Source organism: Neolamprologus brichardi, chromosome 5 (assembly GCF_056152115.1).
Source record: "Neolamprologus brichardi isolate AB-2024 chromosome 5, ASM5615211v1, whole genome shotgun sequence".
NCBI lineage: Eukaryota > Metazoa > Chordata > Actinopteri > Cichliformes > Cichlidae > Neolamprologus > Neolamprologus brichardi.
The window spans coordinates 30514252-30540939 of record NC_142108.1 but is presented as its reverse complement, the minus strand read 5'-3'; the positions used below and the strand labels follow the sequence as shown (position 1 = coordinate 30540939).

The 26688-nt window shown below is 38.7% G+C and overlaps 1 protein-coding gene across 1 annotated transcript in view; it reads left to right on the top strand.

The window, feature by feature from the left end:
• Window positions 1-2985: 2985 nt before the first annotated feature.
• The window catches only part of nxph4 (neurexophilin 4), a 48746-nt gene continuing 25043 nt past the window's right edge, over window positions 2986-26688 (top strand). Inside the window, exon 1 of the mRNA XM_035904459.2 lies at window positions 2986-3421. Coding sequence (XP_035760352.2) covers window positions 3368-3421 — 54 coding nt within the window. The 5' untranslated portion in view covers window positions 2986-3367. The remainder of the gene's footprint in view (window positions 3422-26688) is intronic.

Genomic DNA, 26688 nt, shown 5'->3' with positions numbered 1-26688 from the left:
GACTCTTAAGTCTTCACTGTAATCTGTTTTCTTTAATGATACGTGTTGGTTAATTTGTTTGCGAACGCGGCGATGATAAACACGAGCAGCCTTTAAGTGTGCAGTTTTAGAAATGATGAAACTTTCTCCTGACATCTTGGGAGGCAAAAGAGGAATAATGATGCGGGGATGATATTTGTGAAAGTAGATGCACTCGGCTCTTGCTCGGAGCATGTTCATTCATTTACTATAACCATGCAGCGACTGAGTGACTCGGAATAGTAGTGTCGCTGCTAAGTGGAACAGAGAAGGGGAGCAGCTGGGCGAAATTCACCTGCCACTTCCAATGTGGATCAGAAATTGCACTCACACCAGCAAGTTCTTCTCCAGCAGTGGGAAGAAAAAAATTAAGGGAAACAGAAGGACAGAGCATGCTGTAGCCATACAAATCACAGACAGTAGATTGAATGGGGGGGCGGTGATGGAAATGGGAAATGGTCACATTCTTTGAGACCCGCTGTGTTTGATAGACAGCGTTTCATGGTCTGCTGAAGATGAAGCAATGGGTGTAACACACTGATTTACAGCAGCCGTAACACTGACAGAAGCCATAAGAGAAACTTAGTCTGCTGGAAGTAGTTTATTCTTTAAAATCGATGAAACACGAAGTAGAAGTGCAGTTTCGTCATGTCCCAAAATGTTTAGCAAAACATCATGCAATATTTATTCGTATATTTTGAGAGAAATAAATGTTTTTGCAATATATTTTATGAAAAAGTTAGTCAGGTTGGATGATCGGTGCCCAGCGTCCATAACTTTGACACTGACTTCGACTTTGTGCTTGGGTCCTCGGTGCCTGTGTGCACTTGGGTGCATGCAACAAAAACTTTGGTTTGAAAAAAGAATTTTCTATTCAGTTTGATACTACTAGAGAAAACACACAGTGTGTTGGATTTCCCAAAATGTACTGAAATTCTGAGTTTCCTAAATTTCAAAAACTAGCTTCAGTTCCAAGCAGCAGATATTGTTTAAGGAAACAGTTGGCAGCAAAAACATGGAGATAAATCCACAATAGAAAAAAATTTCTCGAACTATGATGATTAGAAAATGTAGAAATGTCATTTCCAAACTGATATTGTTTTAAAATACTCTCAATTTACTGTGTTATGACATATTTAGCTGTAGATCACTGTAATTTTAAAGTGTCACTTCCCCTGGCATTATTATCTGTTGGTAACCCACAGATGACTGAACAAGATTTTTTAATATTAGAATATTTGGTCTTGCTTTTTGTTCTAGTTTCCAGGATTGTACTGTTGAAATGATCAGCAGTCACAAATCACTGTTTGTGTCTTCTCAGCTGATTTCAGTGTTTGCCCCCAGTGTGCAGTGACGCTTTCCTTCGCAGGGAGGCAGTGCTGTGTTATTCACACGTTGATGGGAGCTACAATCAGGCTGAAAAGAGCCTGCATCCCAAAGACTGACAACAGATTGCTAATGTACAATATATAAACTCACAGAGAATTTTACAGAGCACCTCCTCTCCATCTGTGACCGACCAGCCCTACTTTGCAACCTCTGAGCCCATCAACATGGCTGCTGAAGCGGTCCCAGTAGCTGGCCTTGTCAGCACAAGACTAGAAGTATAATGGCATGCTACAGGTGAAATATGCTGTATCTGAAGGAGAAAGTAGTTGATCTGCAGACTTATATCCCCGGCTGTTGTTTCTCTTCATGTGCAGAAAATAAAATCTGCAATATTGCAGATGAGGAATGTGGAGAGAAGATCAGAGAAGGACATCAGTCATTTCTTTTGGGAGACACAGGGAAAAAGAAAAGTTGGTGTACTGGATAAGAACCTCATAGTATAAATGTTGTAAATATTGGGTCAAGCTACTGACAGAAAAACAGGTTGAAAAACAACAAATCAGACACAGAAAAATAGACAGCTGGTCAGTCATTCAGACAGACAGTTATACAGGAGGGACATGCTTCATCATACGCCGACAGAAAGTCAAGACAGCCATTATGCTTATACTGAAGAGCCCGTCGCTCAGTCGCTGACAGCAGTATATAATGCCACGCAGACAGAAACAATTCAGCAGGCCAACACACTGATCTCTGCACAAACTTGCAAGACAGGCAAGTAAACACTGTGCATCCCAGATCAGCTCATTTTAAAGGTGGCACAATCAGGCAAGCGGCAGCTGGGACTGGCCATCAGGGAGAAATGTGGGGCCGCGCTGCCCCAATATATCCATGCAACATTAATATTTCAAAATTGTTTTTCTGGGAATTTATAGTCTGGCTAGCTTGGGTTGTTGCCCTCCATCACACACGGTCACCTAAATGTAGCAGTGGAGGTTTGAGATTTTTGTGTAAGATAATGATTGTTTAGCAGTCACAAAAAGAAGACAATGGCATACATTAGTGTTAGACAGTGTCTGTCTGTCTATCTATCTATCTATCTATCTATCTGTCTGTCTGTCTGTCTGTCTGTTAAAATGCAAGTTGATTCCATCCATGTTAATAAATCCTGCATTACAGCCAAACAAACTAAGAACAATCGATGTGTTGATTAGTGTATAACATATCTCCTCAACTAAGGTCAAAAACAAAAGCAGTCAAAGCAATGGGGGACGTTTTTTTCAAACTGACTGATTTGTCCAACTAATGAGTCAAAAATATTCCGTTTACTGTCGCATATAACAAAGAAAGGGGAAAAACAACTTTGGAAACTTAAAAAAGAGACGTTACGCTTAAAAATCAGTCCAGTATAAATAAATATCCAACGAAAGCATCCTGTTTGACGAACAGAGCGTCAGATAGTGTCAGCAGTCACCTCTCGGTGTAAACACTGACTGGACAACATAATCTACATGCAGTTGTGGTCAGTGCGGTTTCCAATAAAGGAGAAGCAGCTGCGCGCCGTGACGCGCGCGCGAAAACAGGGAGAGAAAGACAGAGGGGGGTGGGGGGGAGGAGAAGGAGAGATAGGGCGCGCGACAGATCTCATCTCTCAAAATCAGCCAGTTAGTATCACAAAACACAAGGAGCGCAGGTGATCTTCAAACGTTCCGCTGTTTGCCTCCACCTTCCAAACTGACTTTCGCACCAAACTTCCGTCAGACGTCCAGCATGAGCGGAGGCAAACACCATGGATGTGCCACATGAGGCGGACCGGAGAAACTGAAACCACCGCTCAAAGTTTGTCCGTAGAAATCACTGTGACTCCGACTAAGCAAACAAACAACTTTATCCGTGTTTTTCTCAAAAACATCACTTGTCGCCTGCCACTTGGGATTGCTTGGATTCCGCGGTGTGTCTTTATATGTTCAGCTGGGGAGACGCGTAGCTTTTCGGCGTGGTCCGCTAAAAGGAAGGTGACATGCAGGTTCTCAGCTGGACCATAGTTCTCCTGAGCCAGTGGATCCTACGGAAGGTGAGTTAACTGTCATATCGAGAAAAGGGAATTAAATGTGTGTTGGTCCACGGAGATTTGGATGATTTCGTAGAGAATCGTCTTCCTTCTTCCTTTAGAGGTTTAGTTTCCTAGAGATCACTCACCTGAGAAAATGATGCAAGCAATAACCTTTTACTATTTTCTCGTAAGAAATCGCATTTTAACTGCGTAAATCCTCCAGTTAGTCTAACTTGGCTTAAAGTTATATCTTCAAAACACCAGTTTAACCACGAAACAGACAATACGCCTGTTTGGAGGCTTAATTTTCTTTTATTTGACTGCAGAAAGGGTATGGTGACTTTTGCCCGTCTCCAAAAGGCGCAGATTTCTGCTGTCTGAGCATTTCCCCTATTAAGAAGCCCCCTCCTTATCTAGTTATCTATTTGTGCTCTTAGCAACTTCCTCTAATTTTCCTTCTGAAGTTAAACGCGCCCGTGGCTTCTTTTATTATCTCGTCATCGCTATGGCAAAGAGTTTGTGCGCCTAGTTTGGCTGCTGCAGCTGCTGCTGTGTGTGGATGAATATGCGCGTGCACGCACACGCGTGCTCAGTCGGCTGTGCACATTATATTAGAGTTTCTTCTTTTTTATTCTTTACACTGACTGTAATAATGCACAGACTTCCACACATGACAGAGTACAATACAGTACAACAGAATACAATAGAAGGCTGGCTGTCCCAGCAGATACACAGCATCTGTGCTCAGTGTGTCTTTGGCCTTAGCTAAATAAAAGAGAATAAAAACATGACCTTTCATCATATTCTTCCTCTTCTCCCTTTTCCCTACCTGCGACTCCTTCATCTTCCTCTTCATCTTTGCTCAATTTAGTTTTTCTCCAGTTTGGATCTCTTTATCACTATAATACGCCGTTTAATGCGTCTGCAAATAGTGTTTTGGTATTTTTTTAATAAAAAACTATTAAACTGTTTAATAATTTTGCAATTTTGACAAAACATTTTAATTTGCTTTTTTTTTTTTTTTTAAAGTGAAGACTGTGAAGTCTTATTAACAAGCAAATGCTGCTTGATTTAAGTGACAAAGTGTATGAAGAGATGGCAGCTGGGTTAAAAACCTCAAGTTCCAACAGATTTGCCTCGTGGCCGACGATAACCAATTTTCTCTCCAAGCAAAAAACCAAAAAGTGACTTGGCTGTTTTGCAATTTTTTTAAAGACTTTTTGCTGCTGGCATATTGGGGTTAGGTTGTATTGTGACAGGTAATAGCCCCTGCACTTCTTTTGAAGATTGAATGCAAATCATTTCACCTGCCAAGTAGGACCGCCAAGGCTCACCGTGAGAGTGCCACTAGATTCAAGTATTAGGATTGACTTGGTAATAGATCGAATCAACCATGCTTTTCTGTAATGTGCCATTTGAAATTGTTGCGATAGAGATGAAGGAGGACAGAATCTTGTTTGTTTTCACCAACTATGCCGTGTAGATGATACAGTGATTTGGCTGGCGTAATATGACAAGTTGCCTCCTTGGGAGCACTATTAGGTTGAGGGATTAAGGAGTGACGAGCTAAAGGAGGCAGTGAAGAAGTGAAGGCGGGTGAAAAATTGGGTAAACAGCGAAGAGGCATGAGGGAAAAGACAAGTCAGCAGAAGGAAAGAGAGGGCTACGCTAACCACACCTCTAACTTCATTTGACCACCTTTAATGGTCTATTAGAGTAACTTAAAGGGCTGTTTAAGTACACGTGTAAGTGCATAAGTGAGTTTGCAAGGGAAGACGGGGAGACAGAGCGAGAGAGAATCTCATTTTATCTTTTTTGACAGCATTTAAAATGTAAAACCTATTTTGTAGATCATTTCCATAATATCTTTAAAATGAATTTGCTTTAATGTATTTGAATGGGTGGTTTTCATATTCACGCAAAAAAAAAAGAAGAAGAGAGAAACCTAATAAAACAGTTGCACTTCCTTCATAATATGTCCTCTGCTGCGATATTATAATTTTTTCCACCTTGTGCTTTGAAATGATAGCTACAGTAACAGTACTACAAAAGAAGAAAAGACGTGTGAAAAGCTTCTTTGCTGTTTTATGCTCCCTGTAGAAACAATAGCATTAGCCAGCATCTCAGCCTGACAAAATCCTCTTATCTCCCCCCATAAAACAACTAGCTATATACCCCAGGGATATTTCAGAAACTGAGTTGCTTTAATTTCATTATATATAGTCCTACTTCCTTTGCAATCACGTCTCATGTATTCTGCATAGCTTTGCGTTTCCATAGTCTCCGTAAACGTGTGTGAGAAATGCAGCCGAGTATGTTTCCATGCCTCAAGTGCGTGCCTACATATTATTCACTTATTCGCGCCATTGTGGGGGGAAAAAATCTGGGCTATCAGAAACAGCGGGATCAGATGATTTTCCATCAGGGATTAAAGCAGGTGGTTGGTGGTTTCCTTCCCACTTGCTGTCTTTTTGCCCATCCTTCTGGCTGTCTGCGGATCATGTGAACTGTCAAGCAGACAGGAGCCACCACTGGCCTGTAATCTGCACAAATTATACTCTCCATTTACAAAGCGATTAGATATGTAATCTGATAAAACATGATGACTGAAGCAATCACATTACTGCTGTATCTGTTGCCTCTGAAATTCTTCCCTGAGATCAAAGAATTAACCTACAAAAATAGCACAGATACTGTATTTAAATTTTTTTAATTTCAGTTCTAAGACAGTTTGCTTAAGGTCAACCAATGATCCATTTTATTTAATTTGATTTCTCCTTTTTCGACAGCACCATGCCCCCATTTTTGACAAACCATTACTTGTGAAATGAGTCATCCCTTGCTTGATGCAGTGAACACCTCGGGCTTTGTATTAGCCTTAAGGAGAGGGAATCTAAATGTGCGAAGATTGATGTAAAATAAAACATTACATAGATTCTGCTTTGCATAAAACCACAATCATCATTGTTTAGTTGTTGGAGCGCACGTAAGACTGTAAATGCAAGCTTGATTGTATTTTGATCATTGAATTATTGCACTGTTTTTAAAAATTTTGCAGAGGTAAAGTTGGGTACTAACAACCTTAAAATCCCACTAGTGTTATGAAAACTCTAGATGATCCACTTATAACAAATGGAGGCAAGCAGCAGGCAGAAAATCACTATAATGGTGCCAAAATTAAATTACAAACAAAGTGTACAACCTTCTGTTTGGCAGACAGCTCAGATACATGGGGAGTTGCAAGAAAGGAAGCATTATGTGTGAAATTATTGATAAGGCAATGGTATTATTTTTAAGATGCACGGAAAGAGAAAGCCAGAACATGCTGCAGATTCTGGAAAGAGCTGCTGCTCTTCTCACGGCTGAACAGGCCTTTGCGGGTGTTTGCTTCTTTCCCTGTCAGAGCTTTCAGTTTCTGTTTGACATGCAGATAGAAAAGATGACCCTGGGTCAGGCTTTCAGTTACCTTTCGTGCACTGTGAATGTATTTTTCCAAAGTTTGTTTTATGTAGTTTAATCCAATTTTCTTTATATAATGCAAAAATTATAACAACAGCTACCTCAACGTGCTTGCAACCTTTGAAGCCAAAGCACAACACGATCTTTAATATAATATTCAACTCTCAATGCTGATAATTATTAGTTATAGGGAAATGGATACAAACTGCATTTCGTTGCCTTGTACCTGTGACATGTGCAATGACAATAAAGTTGAATTCTATTCTATTCTATTCTATATGTTCAGTTGCTTAAGTAAGAGTTGTGATACTGACAACAGTCATGCATGCATGTAATGAGCTTCAAATAAAGTATTCACTAAAAGTGCTCATAAAAATGAAAAAGGATCCCCGCAAGAACCAATCTTTTTTATATTATTCTACTAGATTATTGTTGCGCATGCATTAGTATTTAAGCAGGATTTTACTTTTTAAACCAGTTTAATCTATACAATCAGTTAGTTTAATCAATATCAGTTAATCCTATCTTTGTTAATTGATCAGTTGTAGCCTCCAACTTTAAAGTAACTGCAGCTGTAAGTTATTTATAATCAAGTAAGTTGCAAAAAATGGAAATACTACAGTACAAGTGAATCACAGAACAGCCCTGAAGTGAAAATACTCAGTTATATATCACAATCACGAGGGTTTATTATCATGTAATTCTGATTTTACTTCACAATTTCTATTTTTGTGTTGCTTCGTGTAATGGTAGTGTCATCACAGCTGGTGAATTTGCATTCAAACTTTGTAATACAACATTTCTAAGACTTCATTAATTTCGCTGGTTCTATATTTTCTGCCAGTTTTAATTCTGAGGATAAAAATATGGTCATGCTGCTATTAGTTGCTGCTATTTCTAAACGCTCTAAGTTACCCAAGAATCAAAAAAACAGGGGGAAGTGATCCAGGTGAATTTCCTTAAATTCATATATACAACAAAAGCACGGGTCTTAAAAAGCACAGGTTTTGTGTAAGTGTGAAAAAATCTAGTATGGAAGTTGTTGCTGATGTATATTGGGCTGTAAATGGCACGTCAGCTCATTTCCTTACTTCATTCTGCCAGTCTGAAGCAGAACATGCAAACAGACTTTTTCAGTTGAAGAGAAACATCAGGGAAGCAAAATTCAGGGTTCCCTTAAAGTTCTAAAAACTATTTTTAAATAAATTTTAAATATGAATATTTTGCATGTCTTTTACATGTCCTGTTTTACACCTACTTAAAACCAAACTATATTTGTGTTACTTTGTGAATTAAACACATTTTCAAAATTCACAAAGTTTTTTTTAATAGTTATTAAACTCTCACTCTGATTGATGCCATCAATCTGTTCAACGATCAGTAATAAGGTAAAAGGTTTAGTCATTAAGAGCGAAAAACTGTGAATAAGTTGGAGTGCTATTTGAATGAAACGTGAAACAATTTTCCTTTTTGTTTAGTTGTTGTTCATTTTTTCTATTGTAGGTGAAACATTTAAAAAATTTTGCCTCATCATTATCAGTAAAATGATCAGTACCATGCATCGTGTATCACTTTACTGTATTGATGGTGCTAATTCTGCTAGCACTGTTAGCTTTTCTCTGCAGAAAAGAGAGAGGAAGAAAATAATATAGCATGTAGGTATTGGTAATTAAATAAAAAATAAAGCTCAACTTTAATTATTAATAAAGTGGAACACATTTGCAGTCATATTTTAACAAATTGATAAGTTAATAAATAAAAAAAACAATTAAAAACACATAAAATGGGCTGGAAAATGTACATTTTATCCGCTGCATCTTGAACCAAATGCTGGCGTCTTAGGCTGACCGGTTTCCTTAAAGCTAAAAATACCAGCAAAGTGAAAATGCACCTGAAACCCATCACCTGAAATATTTGAACGTTTATAAGACTAATTCATGCTGATGCAGTGACGTTAGTTGGGCTGTTTGTGTGTTCTTGTATCAAATTGAGGGCTTGTGCAACAACTGCGCGTGTAAACTCGCTAAAATCATCGGTTCACCCTTTTAACAGTACCATCCCCTGTAAAGGATCAGATGAAATTTAACTTAACTCTTAGTGTATTTGCTCCGTGTTTATTCCATGTCTGCTGTTTGCTATAAATATTCCATAAAAACACATTTTTAATTAAATTAACTAGGACAAGCTACTTATAGTAAGAAACAAAAGCAGTTTTGCATGAAATAAGCCGGTATCTCTGTTGAATTTTGCAAACTAGCCCGCAGCTGTCAGAGGAGTCTTGCTTTGGTTTAGACTGACTGGGCTGTGAGTGCCAGATGGTAGGCTTTCACATTACTGCAAATAACACTGGCAATCGGTTGAAGCTTTTATGTTGGAAAGAAACACATGGAAATCAGAGCGGCAGAAGCAGACAACTTGAATAAATTCCCCTTTTCGTGTATCGTCTGGTCTCTATTGGTGCTTCAGGAAGCTCAAGTTAATAGAAAATGGTAAACACAATGTCTTTCGTTTGGTAACAGTTTAAAGCATCATGGGAGATATGGCAAAATGTGTTTTCATTGGTTTAATGTTTGGTTACTGGCTCAATGAAACATATCTTACTGTGTTCCTGTGTCAATCTGAATTCAGCAAATGAGAGTTTAATAACTGAAAAAGGCTTTAGTGCTGCTGATTGCATGTACACTTTTCTCTTTCATAAAACACTAATGGGGAGTTTGGGGAGTTTATTCACTAATGATTCACATCATTCTTTTATATATAACATCATAATCTGCAAATTAACACAGTTGTTAAAAAATACTGACCTTAAATTATAGAAACTGTGTTGTAGGGTGTATTTATTTAAAAAAAAACACACACACGCACAAGACCATTCAGCTACTAGTAAAAAAACATGAAGTTAAAATAGGTTAAAAAATGAAAATTAATAAAATGTTATTTATATTGCATATTTAAGGAAAAGCAAAAATACTTTAAAACAAAGCTTAATAAGATGCGTTTTAGTTGGTTTTTAAATAGGCTGTCATTTCAAAATAAAATGCTATAGAGATGATTATTGCTACCTCATAAATTTAATAGACACAGCAGGACACAAGCGGTTTTAATGCGTCAAATTACAAGTTCAGTGCAGTACATATACTTTACATATAGGTTAGACTGGCGCATCCATTGATTCAGAGTGGCATGTGTACTTGCAATCTAACTATATCCAAAATGAAGGTTGACATATAACATGGATTAGAGTAGCAAAGGCATTCCTTTATTCATTCAGACCCTGGTGAGACAAACACACAGCAACACACAGCAAAGCAGTAAGTGTTCCAAACAACGTGTCACAGTGTAAGCTTTAAAATTAGCACAAAACATCCCTGACCTGTTGCTGGAAAAGTGAGTTCTTGAGCTTCAGTGAAAACGCGGCCAAACAGAGAGAGGCAGAACACTGGGCTGCACATCAGACCATGCGACCCAGGTTTCACTGCCAGGATAATCTGGAAAAGAAGGCCTGTGGACAGCTGCTGCCTTAGCCCCGAGAGGATCTCACGTCTCCCGGCCCGAGCTACCGTCCAGCCTCCGATGCTGATCTTTGTGTAACTGCCAGCTTGAGTGGTGGAGGATGTGGCGATAATGGAGATAGCTAGAGGTTTTTGGTGTCATTATCATTTTTGTTTTCTCACAGCCTTTTATAGTGGCTCAAAGTTTGTTTGCTCTATACCTCCCGAGTGAAGGTGAGAAGGGCAGAGCGGGCAAAGCACATATGGAGGTCCGGGTCAACATAACCACACCTGAACTGTCTTGAACTGATCTCTAGGCACACTGCAGAACACACACTCACACAGCATTTTAATGCATCCCCGCCTATCTCAATGGAAGGTCTACCATTATTACAATAGTACTGTGTATGACTCACCCAGTCATATAGAGCAACAGTGGAAAATTGCTCCTCCAGAGGAGTTGGTTGGTAGCTTAGAAAAAAGGGGGGTGGGGGTTCTGAGGAGCTGATAACATCAATTTGAAAATACGCCTCGTAATCTGTTGGCTGTAAATATGTGCGACACAGACGTGCACGCAAAGAATGGACCTGCGATAAAATGAATTATCCCCAAACACTCGCATTTACAGCTGAGAGATGAAATTAAGGAATGCAGGGAATAAGGCTTTGTGATTGTTCCGTGTTGTCATCACCGACGTGGGCTTACACAAAGCTTATTTATCACACAGCAATTACCACTGAGGTGTTACAGCTATGATGGCAGGGAGGAGAAAATGAACACTTAGCTGACGCCGATAAAGGGACACTACAGCTGGGTGTGTCGTGACCCTGTAACGCGTCTGCCAAGAGGGCAGACATCCATCACTGCGCGGCGTCCTGACCAGAGGAGAAGGGCAGCTGCAACTCCATCACTTTATCCATCACCTCCTTTTTTTCTAATGGCAACTTTAATTCAGAGTGAAACCCAAATGTTGCTTTTTTTCTGGTGCACTTTAAACATGCTGTCTGGTCAGATATATATTCTAATTATTTTGCAGTTTAAAACATCTCCCAGTTTTATGACGGGTTATAAAGACAAAGTCTTTGTTTGTCTTGCTTGTTTTTAGCCATGCTAGCAGTCAATCCACCACTTTGCTGCAAACTAAAATATCTCAGCAACTATTAGATGGATTGCTATGACATTTCGTACAGACATTTGCGGTCCCGATAGGATGTATCTTAAAGACTTTGTTGATCCCCTGACCTTTCTTTAAGCACTGTCATGAGGCTGACATTTTCCTTTTTAATGCAATATCTCAACTATAGGATGGATTACCATGAAAGACACACACTAATATCATTATAAAGATGAAATATTATCACTTTGTTGACTATATAGCATCCCTTAAAGCTCCACATTAGGTCAATAAGTTATTTTGATCAACGCTTTGAATTATGACCAGGTGAAACTAGTGGCATTCCCATCAGTCCCGACTCTGTCTTGTATTTATAGTGAGAAAAAGCATGTTGCTAATATTCTAACATGGAAATAGTCAATATTTTAGCTTTGAAGCATCATAATCTCATTGTTTTATTTTATAAGTTAAACCCATAGATACAAAAGATGGATTTAAATCAGAAACGTTCTTTTTAATGGTCAGCAGGGGGCGACTCTACTGGTTGCAAAAAGATGTTTGGTTGTAAAGAAAGCTACAAGAAAACGACCCTCAGTTCTTTCGGTCAATGACCTCACTAAACGCTTTGCTGATGAGTTTATCAGTGATTGATGGGAAGCATATTTTTGTTTGTTTGCTTTTTAGTAATGTATTCTGCTGTTGTTTTTCCTAAATCTCCGCTGGGGTTTAGTTGTTGTTGTCCTCTTTTGCGTGACTTAATAAAATAAAGCAGCAGAGGGAGATTCTAGGTGAAGTGGTCAGCCCTACTTTGGATCGGTCTACTCGCGTTGCTCCACTTTGAGAGGTCCCCAGTCATCTTTGTGATGTGAGCGGCGTGTTAATCTCTCTCTCTCTCCCTCGCTCTCTTTTTCCTGGCTGCAAGGAGCAGAGTCGAGCTTTGGAAATAGATCACATCAGAAGGGACGCTTGGCTCCTGATGATGGGCACTGTGTTTGTTTCATACATGCATGATGAGTAGCTCAGCTCTCGGCGGGGGCCACCAGTTATGGCATAACGCTCAGCTCCCCCTGGGAGAAAACACATGCTGTGCTTCATACTTTTGCTATTTGATACAGCAGTGTGTGTTCACGTGTGTTTACTGGTGCGAGAAACAACCATGTGAACTGAACCCGAGCTCACACGGAGCAGCGAGACAACACGCAGAATCTTAAGACGATGACAGATTGTGCAAGTGTGTGTGTCAATGTGTGGCAGTTTGCACACACAATTTCCAACGGCCCTTATTTTTACACTAAACAAGCACTTTAGTGGGAACACCTGTGCTGCATTACGCAATGACAGTTTACAATCAGGTCTTATACATTTTCAGAAACGTGATAATTCTTGGTTGTGCTTATTATTAAGGTCATAAAGGGTGGACGTTCAGTTCAGTTCAGTTCATTTTTATTTCAAACATTTCAAACATGAGCCTTCACAATCATTACAAAATACCATTCCATTATTTGTTTGAAAAGGAGTATAGGCAGAAGTATTTACTTATTCGTCCCTCAAGTTTTACCTCTCATTCATTTAATATTTTTTTTAGTCTTAAATTAAACAAACAACATATGAAACAAAAGTAAAACAAAACAAAACATACATAAATCAAAAACAAGAATTTAGCAAGCCCCACTGCAGTATAGTTTCTTTCATATGAAAAATACAGAATGTGTATATTTGCAGATACACAAGTTATGGAAAAACAAACAAACCAAAACAAAAAACCCAAAAAAAACCCACAACACCATTACCAGCAACATTACCGTCCTGGGTTAACCCCGTTTTCTTCATTCTTATACTTATTTAAAATTAGGTTTTTATATTTTACTTTAAACTGTTTTATGTAGGGATGCACCGATACCGATACTGGTATCGGGTATCGGGGCCGATACTGCAAAATGTGTGTGTACTCATACTCGTAAAAGTTAACCGATACCACGAACCGATACCAACTTATTTCATTAATCAGAGGGTGGCTTGTCATTTCTGTTGTAGTTTTTTAGATTGGCCACTAGGGGGCCAATTATTATTTTATTTATTATTTATTTTATAATAATAATTATTTTGTTTGTTTACAATATGGACACTCTGCAATAATTTAAAAGTTTAATTTATTTGCAAACCTAATTTGTATTTATTTTATTCCAAACAGAAGTGTTATTATTCTGAAAGCTCGAGACAATAGTTCAGTGATATTTTGTAAAATTACAATGTGGAGACTCTACAATAATTTAACAGAAGTGCTTATTTTTCACTTGAAATATTTTTGTGGTCATTTTTATTAAGATTTTATTTTTTATCAGCAGGGAATATAATAAAACCTGTCTTCCAATTCATTGCATTTGTGTGTGTGGTAGAAGTATCGTTTTTTGTACTCTGTATCGGCAAGTACTCAGATCCAAGTATCGGTATCGTATCGGTTTGAAAAAATTGGTATCGTTGCATCCCTAGTTTTATGTTTTTACTGTCTTTTATTTCTTCTGTTAGACTGTTCCATAATTTAACTCCTGCAATTAAGATAGACATAGTTCTTAAAGTTGTTCTAGCACTGGTGGTAAACTGCTCTGTATTATTGTATTGTATTGTATCATTGAAAAGTATTGCGTATAGTTTGCTCCTCTTGCAATCTCTTGTGAAGTGAACAAAACATCTATATAATGCAGCTGAGTGCTTCTTTTTCCCCCCTTTTTTTTTTATACATGTGCAAAATATTTGTTTATGAATATCACGCACCTGTAGCAGTTAGGTGGTATGATTGAGCCCTGGGTATTCACAGCATCTTATGATTAATAGTAACACACCTGGGGGAGATATATAGAATAGGATTTTGTAATGAAATATTATAGCGTAATCCAAGCGACACCAAATATCATAACTCATGGTGCAGATGGCAGCGAATGCTCAGGGTCAGCTCAGTGTGAGGACCCTGCCTCGCATGAGACCGTGGAGGAGGGATTAGTTTTTTATCATTTTTTAATATCGCAAGCACAGCTTGTAATGCATTAATTCAGACAAGCATTGAATTTATTGGAGAAGGGAGGGAGGATGAGATGGGGGGGAAAAGACATAGGTAACCCAGCTGGATTGGTGACTCTTTTGCTAAGCCTCAGTATGCATCGAGACTCACAGTATCTTAATAAATAAAAGATCACGCAGTGGACATATGAAGGGTTTCATGTTATGTTTTTTAAGCAGATGTGTAATAATATAGTCTTGTCATCTTGCATTCTTTTTTAGTCTGTGCAGGATTTCAGAAGCTACAGAGGATGTATTATTCGATACACTTTCACGTTTTTGTTTGTTTTTTGTTCTTTGGGGTTTTTATTTTTATTTGTTTCCCGCACATTGTTCTCCCATGTCAAAACTTTCTTTATATATTGTTCCCTGGACTCAAGCTTAATGGAGAGTGGTCAGGAGATTTCAGTGGAGAAGCGAGCACTCCGCAAAGACCATTTGGTCACAGATCCCTCGCGCCTCACACAGTCCATTTCTCTGTCTTTCGCTCTGGCTGTCTTTCATCTTACACCTCTCTCACCTGCACCTGTCAAAACCTTCACAATTGAGCTTCTATCTTCCACTTCATTGTGCCATTTCTCCTCTTGCAAGCTCTTTCCACTTCCTTGTCTTCCCTGCTCCAACACCTTGATACCGGTCATGCCCGGCCTGCGACTAATTTTCCCAGTGTGTCTGATTAAAACGTAGCCATGGAAGAAATAAAATATGTCGAGAGAATTTCATCGTTTTGGCTTCCAGGTTCTCGTGTTCTGATATTTTTGTGCTAGGGAGACAAAATTTGGGCTTTACTTTTCCCTTTTTCCTCTCCTGGTGGTTTTTGGCTTCAGTCACCATTTTTTTCTCTGTGTGTTTCTGGATCGAGACGTGGCAGTTCTTGCTGCTGAATTATATAAAATCTCTGCTTGGTTTTTAGTTAATTAGCCCGAGCAACGAAGAAGCAGGGGGCACGGGGAGATTGATGGCAAGAGGAAAGAAATGGTCTGTGTGGAGGCGGCGAGGGTAGACTTTCCCTCCTTTAACTTAGTCCAAGTTGGCCCAAAGGAGACTGCTGTGGAGGGAGTCTAGGTCAGGGGTAAAGAAGGAGAGGAGTGAAGAGCAAACTGAACTTGAGGCTGTGTGGGCAGAAGGAAACATCAGAAAAACATCTCACATCTTAACTGCCCTCACATTGGCAAAATTGTAATATACTCCTTATGCAGAGCTTAACTGTCAGCATGTGTTGGAGGACCTTGACATGCATTTTACCACTCTGTGCTTTTAATGCTATTATAGGTTCTGAACGAGAGAACGATGCATAATGTAATCTGAGTGAGGAAGTAACCTCGTAGAACCAGTCAGCACATATTGTTCTCATAAAGCTTGTGGTATGTTTGGCTGGTGTACAACATTTTCTTGGTAAGAATAAAATCCACTTATAAAAATGCCTTAGAGGAGAAATGCCTGACAGAGTAGGCTGCGATTATTTCTTCATTAATCTGAAGTTAATTGCAGACATCTTGAAGTTGTGTAATTGGAATGATCGCTAGATTTTTTTTTTTCCAGGAAAAATTGCATGGGCATCAGATTTATAGTGCTTGACTTTTGACTTCTTTAGCGGTTCCTACACATTTTCATCCCGGGCTGTAATATATTGCTGTCCTGTCACCCCTCTGTTATGTGCAAAATGTCCTTTGGCATTGATGCTTAGTCACACAGCCCACTGCAATATTAGTGGCCAGAGATAATGGGAGTATTTTAGAGACCTGCAAAGTTCACCTTTGGATGTTGGAGGGAAGGTACTGGCATAAGTAGGAGGTTTGTCAACCAGGAAACAGATGTTTTTTTATCATGTTTTAATGTGTTTTTTTTTTTTTATCATTTTTAAAAAATATTTTTACCTTCTAATGTCACTCCATTTTTTTCCCTTTGTGCTTTGGCTTCCATTTGCCGGTTAGTTTTAGGCACTAAGAACTAATTGGTTGGGTTTGAGAAAAAAACTGGACCTCTTATGAATAAATGAACCACGCCGGCAGCTTTGACAAAACTGCTTTACTTTACAGAATAACAATGGACTGGTATTTCTAAAGCAGGGGTATAAGGAGATCCAGTCAGAGAAAATTTTCTCAAACAAATGTCTGGAATATCATTCATGGAATTCATTCATGCACACATACATGTCCTTTTATATTTATGTATATTTATATTTATACCTTTATCTCTATATTTATTTATCTTAATATTTATCTATCAATATCTCTTTTTCTACACTCATTTTTATGTTTGTTGTATATTTGCTGCTATGACAACTCAGTTTCTCTCTGGGATTAATAAAGTTTCTCCGATTCCTATTCAGTGGCTCTCCTGTGTACGTACATTACAATGACAACAATAAAGACAAAGGAAAACACTGCACCAATTAAAATAACTCTGCTGTAAATATGAAAAAATAGAAATGTTCAGTCAAAATCCAATAATAGTTCTGTGTTTGTAAACGTGGCCCTCTGGGTACAGCTCTAAGTTCTAAGAGATGTTATTTAAATTTTGCTGAGTCATAAATGTTTTAGCAGATTATCTTTCATGTAAATCCTTTAAATCTTTGTGATGTTTAAAGGCTTATATAGGAAACTGTCCAGTCGTATTACACCAGACTACGCTGGTTGATAAGCACTTAAAACATCCATCCTTTACACTTTAATATTAAAAGCAACCTTTTGTGGTTATGCTCAGTATATTTAAATGAACATGGATAAAGCTCCTAATGGGAATAAATGTTCCAGCACAGTTATCAACTTGTAGGGAGACTGGTTTTTCATCATAATCAATTAGTTCCTACACAATCACAATTGTTCCCCATCAATAATCAAGTGGCTGAGCATATAAACTTACCAAACCTAACACATAAGTGATATATTAAGAATAACAGCAATGCTATTGTTGTCCACATTAGCTGTGCAACTTGCTAACGTGCTTTCCTGTTGTCATAGGAATGTTGCTATAACAAAATGAACACACTTTATTTATGTTTAGCAGAGCTTTGACACTTTTGCTCACTTGTGCAGCCAGTAAGATATAATTTGGTGCATCAATGAGACATTTTGAAGTTAACCGAAGCAGCTCTAGGAAGTAGGTATAAATACACATGCTTTGTTTTAGGCCAGCTTGGCAGGACATATGCTAAATGTTTTACACGGTGACGTAGATAAGCAATGAGAGGAATCTCTGGCCTGCCAAAAAGTTTACAGTAGGTGTTTTCTGTGGGAGAGAATAACTGCATGGACTTTGTAACACTGCAGACATTTGACATGCTGAAACAGCTTGATATGTCTGCTTTAACACTAGAACCAATTAGGTGACAACAAACACATCAACACTTTAGATTTCAGTAGAGGGAACCTCAGATTCTGGCATTAATGGAAGTAAGTGGGACTGCAGCACCCATCGCTCACAACTGGAGCAAAAGCACTCATAAAGAAAATCTCGTTTCTTCTGTTTCCTGATCAAAAAGGTGCAGATGGAACCAGTTTCCTAAAGCCTCAGTTCACTCTGCTCAGCAGATGTCACCCTCCCCTCGGCAAACACTTGGACAAACCCCAACCTGCTTGTAGCGACATGACCAGTCAGTGACAGTGACATAATATGGCACCTAGAGAACCAGACAGACAGAGAATGAGTTCTAGGAAGTGATAGAGAGACAAATGAAGAAACAGAATCATATGTCCCACCAGCGAGAGGCTGGGCATCTCTCTGCAGAGAGCTGTGCTTCAATAAGTTCAGCTGAGGAGAGCATGAACAATACGATGCAGCAACAACAAGGAGAACAACAGCAGGATGCTATCCCTGAAGGACCGAGCAGGAGATTGCTGACCATACTCTTCGTTCTCTGCCTCTGACTTTGGGAAAATAAGTTGCAAACAGCATAACCTTAAACTCCCAGTGCACGTCTGCTGTAGGGAAATATGTTGCATCATAGAATGCATGAAGTGCAACTGACTAGAGTTTAGTTTAGGGATGAAAACACAGTCATGGGTGAGCTGAGCTAATATGCGAGTCCTTTGATGCAGCTGGTCCATCCTGTTTTCAGTGCAGGACTTTAGACTTTGGAATTCATATTTATTTATTATTCATATTTATTAACTGAATAGCTGCCGACCTCCATCAGGTAGTCTACATAACAAATTATAAGACGACTGCTTTTACACAAAGAAAATTTCTCACATAAAATTGCAACCCATTTTTAAAAATAAGAAGATATAAATAGCTTTGAAAGCTTTGCTTAAACACCTCTGTTCAGCTCATTCATCACTGTTCACGAACAAGTTTTTTTTCTGGCCAAAATAAACTCCTCATGCCTTAAAATGGATTGGATGGCACTCCACACCTTTACCTTAACCATGCACACGTCTATGAACATTCATATTGTTCCCCACCCTTGTTTTCACCAACCATTCAACTGTAAAACACCCAGACAGTGATACTGAAGAAGCGTGCCAGTGTGTCAGACTGGAAATGTATTTAATGTAACCCCCTTTAACATGGTGAACACAGTAAAGTCACGTCCAGCTTGATAACACAAGTCTTCTGCTTGATCACATTTTCAAACAGCGAATGTTATTTTACTAGTCTTTAATCAACACTTCTGATCGACAGCTACACCCCACACGTTTCCGAGTTGTCTCTTTAGGTGTGTAATTAGCAAGATTTATGAAATTTGGGTGGGTGAGATTGTGTGAGATTTGCCACTGTCGCCCTTGAGATCGGCGGTCCACACCAAAAGCGGTGTCACAGCTAGGGATGTTTGTGGCTACTGGCTGTTTAAACGAGAGAGACAAAATTAGGCTAGGCCTCGTCTTAAAGACAGAAACACCTCAGAAAACATTTAACACTGAGCACACTTCATGTTCAACACTGGCCAGACAAATATTTTGTGTGTATTTTAGGAGCTATATGAAATTGGTAATCATGTTACACGTTAATCAAGTGTTGCTGAAACATGCACAAACTTGCGCCATGTGTAACATTGCAAACACACGATGTCTGATTAGTTTGGCTAACGACAGCAACAGCATGGCCTTGGTTTCTGAGGGTGTTTTCACACCTGCAGGTTGGTCCAAATCAGTTTATGTGTTTGTAAACTTGGAGCTTTTCCTTGTGGTTTGGTTGTGAAGTGAAATCCAAGCAAACCAAACTGTGCGTCACTGCGGGAACGACAAAAGTAAATACACGAAGAAGCTGCTGTGTTCGAAGACTGTTCGAGAATCTACAAATGGTAAATGGCCTGTATTTACATATCCAGTCATCCACCCATTCACACACTGGTGATGGCAGCTACATTGTAGCCACAGCCACCCTGGGGCGCACTGACAGAGGCGAGGCTGCCGGACACTGGCGCCACCAGGCCCTCTGACCACCACCAGTAGGCAACGGGTGAAGTGTCTTGCCCAAGGACACAACGACGAGACTGTCCAAGCCGGGGCTCGAACCAGCAACCTTCCGATTACAAGGCGAACTCCCAACTCTTGAGCCACGATCGCCCCGTCAGTCATATCACAGCTAGTTGTTAGCACATACAGACATATATAGTGCCTTGCCACATTGACAATACAAAGCTTACACAGCTATGTGACATTTTTAGCTCAAACTTACATTGGACGCCTGATTTGGTTCAGATTGAGGTCAATCATAGACCAGCGTAAGTCTCAGCACCTATACTTGATACCATTTTCAATACCATTAAAAGACAATGGCAATACAAACAATAACATTAAGAACAAAACTACTTTTAACTTGTCTGAAGCAGGGCAATATTATAGATTAAGATAACTAAATAATTGAATTTTTCCCAGAGATAGTGTTAAAATGCTATATTTGCAGGTTGACTGAGGGAGTGTTTTATACTACAGTTCATTACTGATCAAACAGAGTTGGCAAGCTAAACGGCAACTGTTTTGTTTAATTGTTGGCAGAGTTTTCTCAGCCTTAATCTGGAACGTAACACTTGTTAGAAACAAATGACTGGGCTCTTTAGTCAAACTAATGCTGTCTATTAACATTAAAGATGAGCAGGATGGATGATGTTTGCTATCTAGCTCCTGCATTAACAATATTGTTTTACTATTGGTCATTCGTGCTAGCTGCTACCTAAACAATAACTTAACAGATAGTGGATGTTTCTGGCATTAATGTGGTAGATGGGTTAATATTCATATTAACTGTTTAATGCATAAACCAACCTCTCAAAATTCCTCATGAAATGTTGTTCGGGGTTCTGAATCTGCTCCCATTCATTTGTTATCCCGCTAGTGAGGGTTGTGTGAAGTTGTGCATCAGCTGGAGGAGGCATGTATTGTTGGCGTCGATACTGTTACAGTTTTTTAGTATCCATTAGTGAATATTTAAAAAAAAAAAAAAATTGGAACCTTATTTAGGTCAGAGCAGCGCTGCATAAACATGCGGTCTCATGTATCCCTGCTGTCCTTTACCACTTCTCTTACCTCCTCCTCTCAGCTTCGGTGTCATCCCAACTCTACTCGTTTTGTAGGTATTCATTTCCTTTACATTTTTTTCTCTGTCACTCTGTGCTAGGATGTTTTTGCACACTAGAGATAAGGAGGCCAGGGTGAACTCATGTCTTGCTACATCAGACACCAAAGTACTGTGAGGCCAGCAGTGCGCCCTGATGGCCTGCTGAACCACATAAATCACACGCATGCACACACAAGGACAGAAAGAAATTGATTAAAAAGATATCTGTGAGAGATTGACTGCCCCGTTGCCTTGTAAAGCAAAGTGTACATTAAAAAAAAAGAAAGGGAAAAAAAACATAGTATTTCATATACGTACCTGTGCAGTAGTCTGGTATCAAAAAGTGCTGCGTGAGACCTTGAATGAGTAAAACCCTGACTTCTAGAGCACCACAATTTACGACGGGGTTTACTAGATGAACATCATTCTTATGATGAGGACTTAACCTTAAAGTAACATCAAAAATGACACATCCACAAATTTTGCTCTGGTGTAATTGTGTACCTCAAGGTTTATAACATCTAACAAAATCTCATCAGGCAAAGCAATTTCTGTTGAACTAGACGGACATTATTTGAAGATAGCAACATCCACTAAATAGAGATTAAAATGAGATTTACAAATGAATGCTGCTGATGAATGTTTTTGTGTAATTTCCTCGGATGTTTAATCCATGAGGTCAGTGCTTCTCGCTAGCCCCCGCTGCACCACCGTTTCAATTGTATAAATCACATTCCTCCCCCATCTTTTTTCCATTTTTATACCAGATGCACTCCCAGGTCTAGTTATGATCTTTCACAGGGTGCAGCATTAAAATTTTATGCGTTCTTAAATAATCCGTGTGTTGTAGACCATGTTAACATTTTTCCGCAGCACCTAACTAAACACCTCTGCCGCCTTTACGCCGATTGCATGCGCAGTGATTTCTATTTTTGCAAGAATTGATTTTCATCTGTGATAACAAATGTTCTTTGTTGAGATATCTACCCACCCTCCTATTTTCATTTAGAACGTCTGATGCAGCAAAGATTAGATTCTGTTGCCAAATGGTTTGGTTAATGATTTCATTCTTGTTTCTTTATTGAGATATCAGACCCCACTGTCTCCTTTCCATTCACATTTCCCGTGTTGCAGAGATTACATTCTGTTGCCAAATAATTTCATACTTGTTTTATAGATCAGATTGAATGTCATGTCAGATAAAGAGATGTCAATTCTTAAAGTCTTAGTATTGTATGTCCAACCAACATTGAATGTGTGCTGTGCTATTTATTCATATTTATATTTTCTTCCTTCTTTTACCACAAGCTAGGAAATTCTTTGTCGTTCAGCTGATAAATGAAAAGAGTTTCTACTTCTACTTTGGAGAAATCCATCTGATTAGAGTTAAAATACGATGTGTTGATGCGTGGAAACATAAAAAAAATAGAAATGGGTGAACCCCCGTTCATAATGTAATTTGTTAAATTGTTATGAAACTCTTCCCCAATAACCTATTTGAGGGGTTTTTTGTTTGCTTTTTTGTTTCAATATTTGCAAAACGAATGTGTTTTATTTTGTTGGAAGCTTTTAAAATGAGTAGAGATGCTGTTAAATATCAACCTCCTCATTGCTTTATTCAAAGTGTCTGTGGTGCTGCTTAGATAAAACCCTCTGTATAAAAATTACTGGTTCTCAGTTGATCGGCAGTGACTCACTTTGCTGACGGTTTTATCTGCGATACGTGTCTTTAATTTAAATTCAGTCTTTTTCTCTGTATTCCTCATGACTGTACTTTGTTTTATTGATGCTATTTGCTTTGTGCGAATGAGTCATGAAGAAATATACACTCACCTGCCACTTTATTAGGCACACCTGTTCAACCGCTCGTTAACAAAAATATCTAATCAGCTAATCACACCGCAGCAACTCGGTGAATTCGCAAATGGGCAAGACCCCTGCTGAAGTTCAAATTGAGCCTCAGAATGGGGGAAAAAGGTGATTTAAGTGACTCAGAACATGGTGCTGCTAGACAAGCTGGTCTGAATTCAGAAAATGTTGATTTTCTAGGATTTTCTGGCACAATTTCTGTCAGCTAAGAACTGAAATCTGAGGCTACAGTTTGCACAGGTTCATTAAATTGGACAATAGAAGATTGGAAAAATGTTACTTGGTTTGGTAAGTCTCGATTTCTGCTGTGAGATTGGCCGTGTGGCATAAACCACATGAAAGCATGGATCCGTCCTGCCCTGTATCAACAGTTGTGACTGCTGCTGGTGGTGTATTTGTGCGGGAGATGTTTTCTTTTTGCCCTCTGAGCCCCTCGGGTGGAGCTACAGTCTACCTGAGGATTGTAGTTGGCCATGTCAATCCCTGTAACACACACATCTCCTGATGGCTGCTTCCAGCAGGATAACACAACATATCACAAATCTCAGATCATCTCAAACTTGTTTCTCAAAATGAATCAATGGTACTTGAATGGTCTCCACAGATCTAAATCCAGTAAAGCATCTTGTGGAGCCTTTGGTGGAATGGGAGCTTCACATCATTCACATCATGGATGTACAGCCAGCAAATCTACAGCAGCCCTGTCATGTTGTCATGTCAATATGGATCAAAAACTCTGACGAATGTTTTCAGCACCTTCTTCAATCCCTGCCATGAAGAATTAAGACAGTTCTGAAGGCAAAAGAGGTACTACTGTACCAAGGTGTACCTAATAAAACAGGTAGCGGTGAACAGTATTGGTCAAGTTACTTGAAAAAAGTAATCAGTAACTAATTACTGATTACTTCCCCCAAAAAGTAATCCAGTTACTTTACTGATTACTTATTTTCAAAAGTAATTAATTACTTAGTTACTTTTTAACAACATGATTTACAACCTGAATAGGTGATAAAGTGATAGATCTTTCAGCCCAATTCTACTTTTTCTGCATAATCCATCATACAAAATGTAATCAAATGGAAAAGTCTCTTTTTAAAACTTGTTTTATCAGTTTTAATTTTTTAACTTTATGCATCAAGCAAAAATTTAATTATCTGCAACATTCTCTGACTGGAAGAAATTTGTTTAATATTTAAATCTATTTTCTGCACATTTCAGCACATAAAATATATTTTTTTGTGTGTTTACACTCACTCTTTCAAATAGATGCAAGTAAAACACAGCAGAAAATAAATAAAGTCAAAGACTAGCGGTCCTGTTGCTCTATTTTCACCTGTAAAGCAGGACTGTGACAGGCGGAGGTTTATCCTGGTGCAGGTGTGCCGCGGCGGTCAGTGGAAGAATCCGCGAGTTTCTCTGTGAGTTTCCCATTACGTGGTAGCGCACTCGGTGCTTGCTTGGAAGTTTAGGGGGGGGGTTTCGCTGTAAAAAGAAGTTTTCTTCCCACGCACAACGGACACTAATGTTTTTGTCACTTTTTATGGAATCAAACTCAAAGTAAGGTCAGTACTTCCACGCTTTAAACGCTGCACGCTCATACTCTCTCCCGCACTCGATATATGATCCATTGTTGATCTGCACACAGCTGTTGTCACCAGCATAGCACTTGCTTACGTCACTGTCATGAGACATTCTCGCAGTAACGCGTTACCCATCTCTGGCGGTGACTGTATATAGTTAAATATATTTTAAATCACAAGGTTGAAAAATGTATGCCATTTATCGTCTTCATCTAATTTGAAATATTAAAAAAATACACATTGTTAAAGGAAACCTTTCCTGGAACTTTTTTCTTTTTTGTCTTTGTTATTATGACGTTAAAGTCAGCGTAACTGAGGCTTTGCTTTACTTTTTACAATGTAACTATTCCCTTACAGGAGAGGGAAAAAAGTAACCATAATCATAGATAGCATTACTTCCTACTGACAGTTAATTACTAGATCTTATTTTAACGCACAAATTTTAGAAGAACTTAAAATCAAAGTATATACTTCAAAAAAGTGAGAAAAAGTAGCAGGTTCAAGATTGACATATTTTTAACATCAAAGAAAAAGGTTGAGATGGTGCACCAGCTCCACACTCAATTTTATTTTGAAGAATTCTCACTGCTTCACACTATTCTGGTATAATCCATGCAGCAGTTTGTAAACACCACTATATGAATTTAAGTTGGCTCCACTTTTGTTGTCATTTAAATTGATCTAGATTTATTATAATTCTGGCACTCTCAAGAAGGCTCACTTTCAGTCTATTTTCCCATTACCAGTTAATTGGGATGGCCCAACAGGGATGTGAACAGCTTTACCAAGACCACAAACGAATGTGTAAATAAAGAGCGGCTGGCGGGCTGTATTGACTTGAGGATGTATTGGCAAAGCTAACAGACTGTGTTAGATTGGTTTGTTTGTGGGTTAAAAGCTCCCTTGACATCAAACCAACTGAAATGAGACAATCTTAAAATTGTTGTTGCCTTTTAGAGCTGTTCCAAGGACACTGTAAAGGTTTATAGCTAGGAATTGTACAAGATAGTCCATATCTGCACTGGGGAGAAGACATTCATTCTTATTACAGGTGGAGTTTACACAAGAGAGAGAAAAATATAGTCTTCACATCTGATTTAACTTTGTACTTTTACCTACTTCACTGAAGTATTTATACTAGTTTGTTTTTGTGCCTCACTGAATTTAAGTGGGAGTACTTACTAGCCACATTACACATTGCTGATTTAAAAACTGAGAACGAATGAATAAAGTTTATTCTAAACAAGATCAGCAGAAAGTTTCCATTGTATAGTAATAAAGCTTGCTTCCCTTGCAGGTACTTTTATTTAGTGCAATGCTCACTGTCATATAAATAAGGAATCATAAGAGTTCTTTGACTAGTCTTACATTTTTCACCATGCCCACTTTGAGTCTGGTTGGACTCCTGTGTTGCATCTTTCTTTCTTCTTATCATTTCTGGATGTCTGTAATAAAGGCTTAAAAATATAACGTGGAGGATGGCTCTTGTCAGTGAAGGAAATAGAAACTGCAGCATTGATTTTGAAAAATTCACCTTTGCATTTTCTTCACAGTGTAAGCACGTCAATCTTAATTTCACTCATTTCCTTTGTCTCAATTAACTGAAGACACCTCACTCACAGAAATCTCTAAGTTTAAGAAAATGAAACTAAAATGATCTGCGGGATTAAACTATGTACAAAAAAATATGTTTACGTTTGTTTGTTTTTTCCTTTGATTGGTTGGTCAGTTGTTTTGGTTTGTTTTTATTTTTCTTCTGGATGTATGTGTGTCTCACAGAGTGGCAATCGCCTCAGCATGCTACAGTACAGGGTGTGAGCACTGAGCTCAGAAGCTCCTCCCACATGTTGTTCAAATCTTCTCTTTGCAAGTAACAGCCAGTCAGAGTTGGGTCATGGCCAGTTTATGCTTGCTGTTGTCATCACCATTAGTGAGGGCCCGTGTGTGTCACGCTATGTATCAGTTTGGCACAGCTGGGTTGGAGAAACCAGGTTGGTGACAAGTGACTTAGTCTTTACTACCAATGGCTCATCGATGCAGGAGCTCAGATTTGGAGAAGAAGATGCTTCAGCAGCTTGAAAGGATCAGGCTTTCTGGAAAAACACAGCACTGAAGGAAGGATTTTTTTCTTAGACTTTTTCTTAGCGATGACAGAATAAAAAGATGATGCTATAAATGTCCATAATAGATTCACGTGAATTTTCCATTAGAATGAAATTA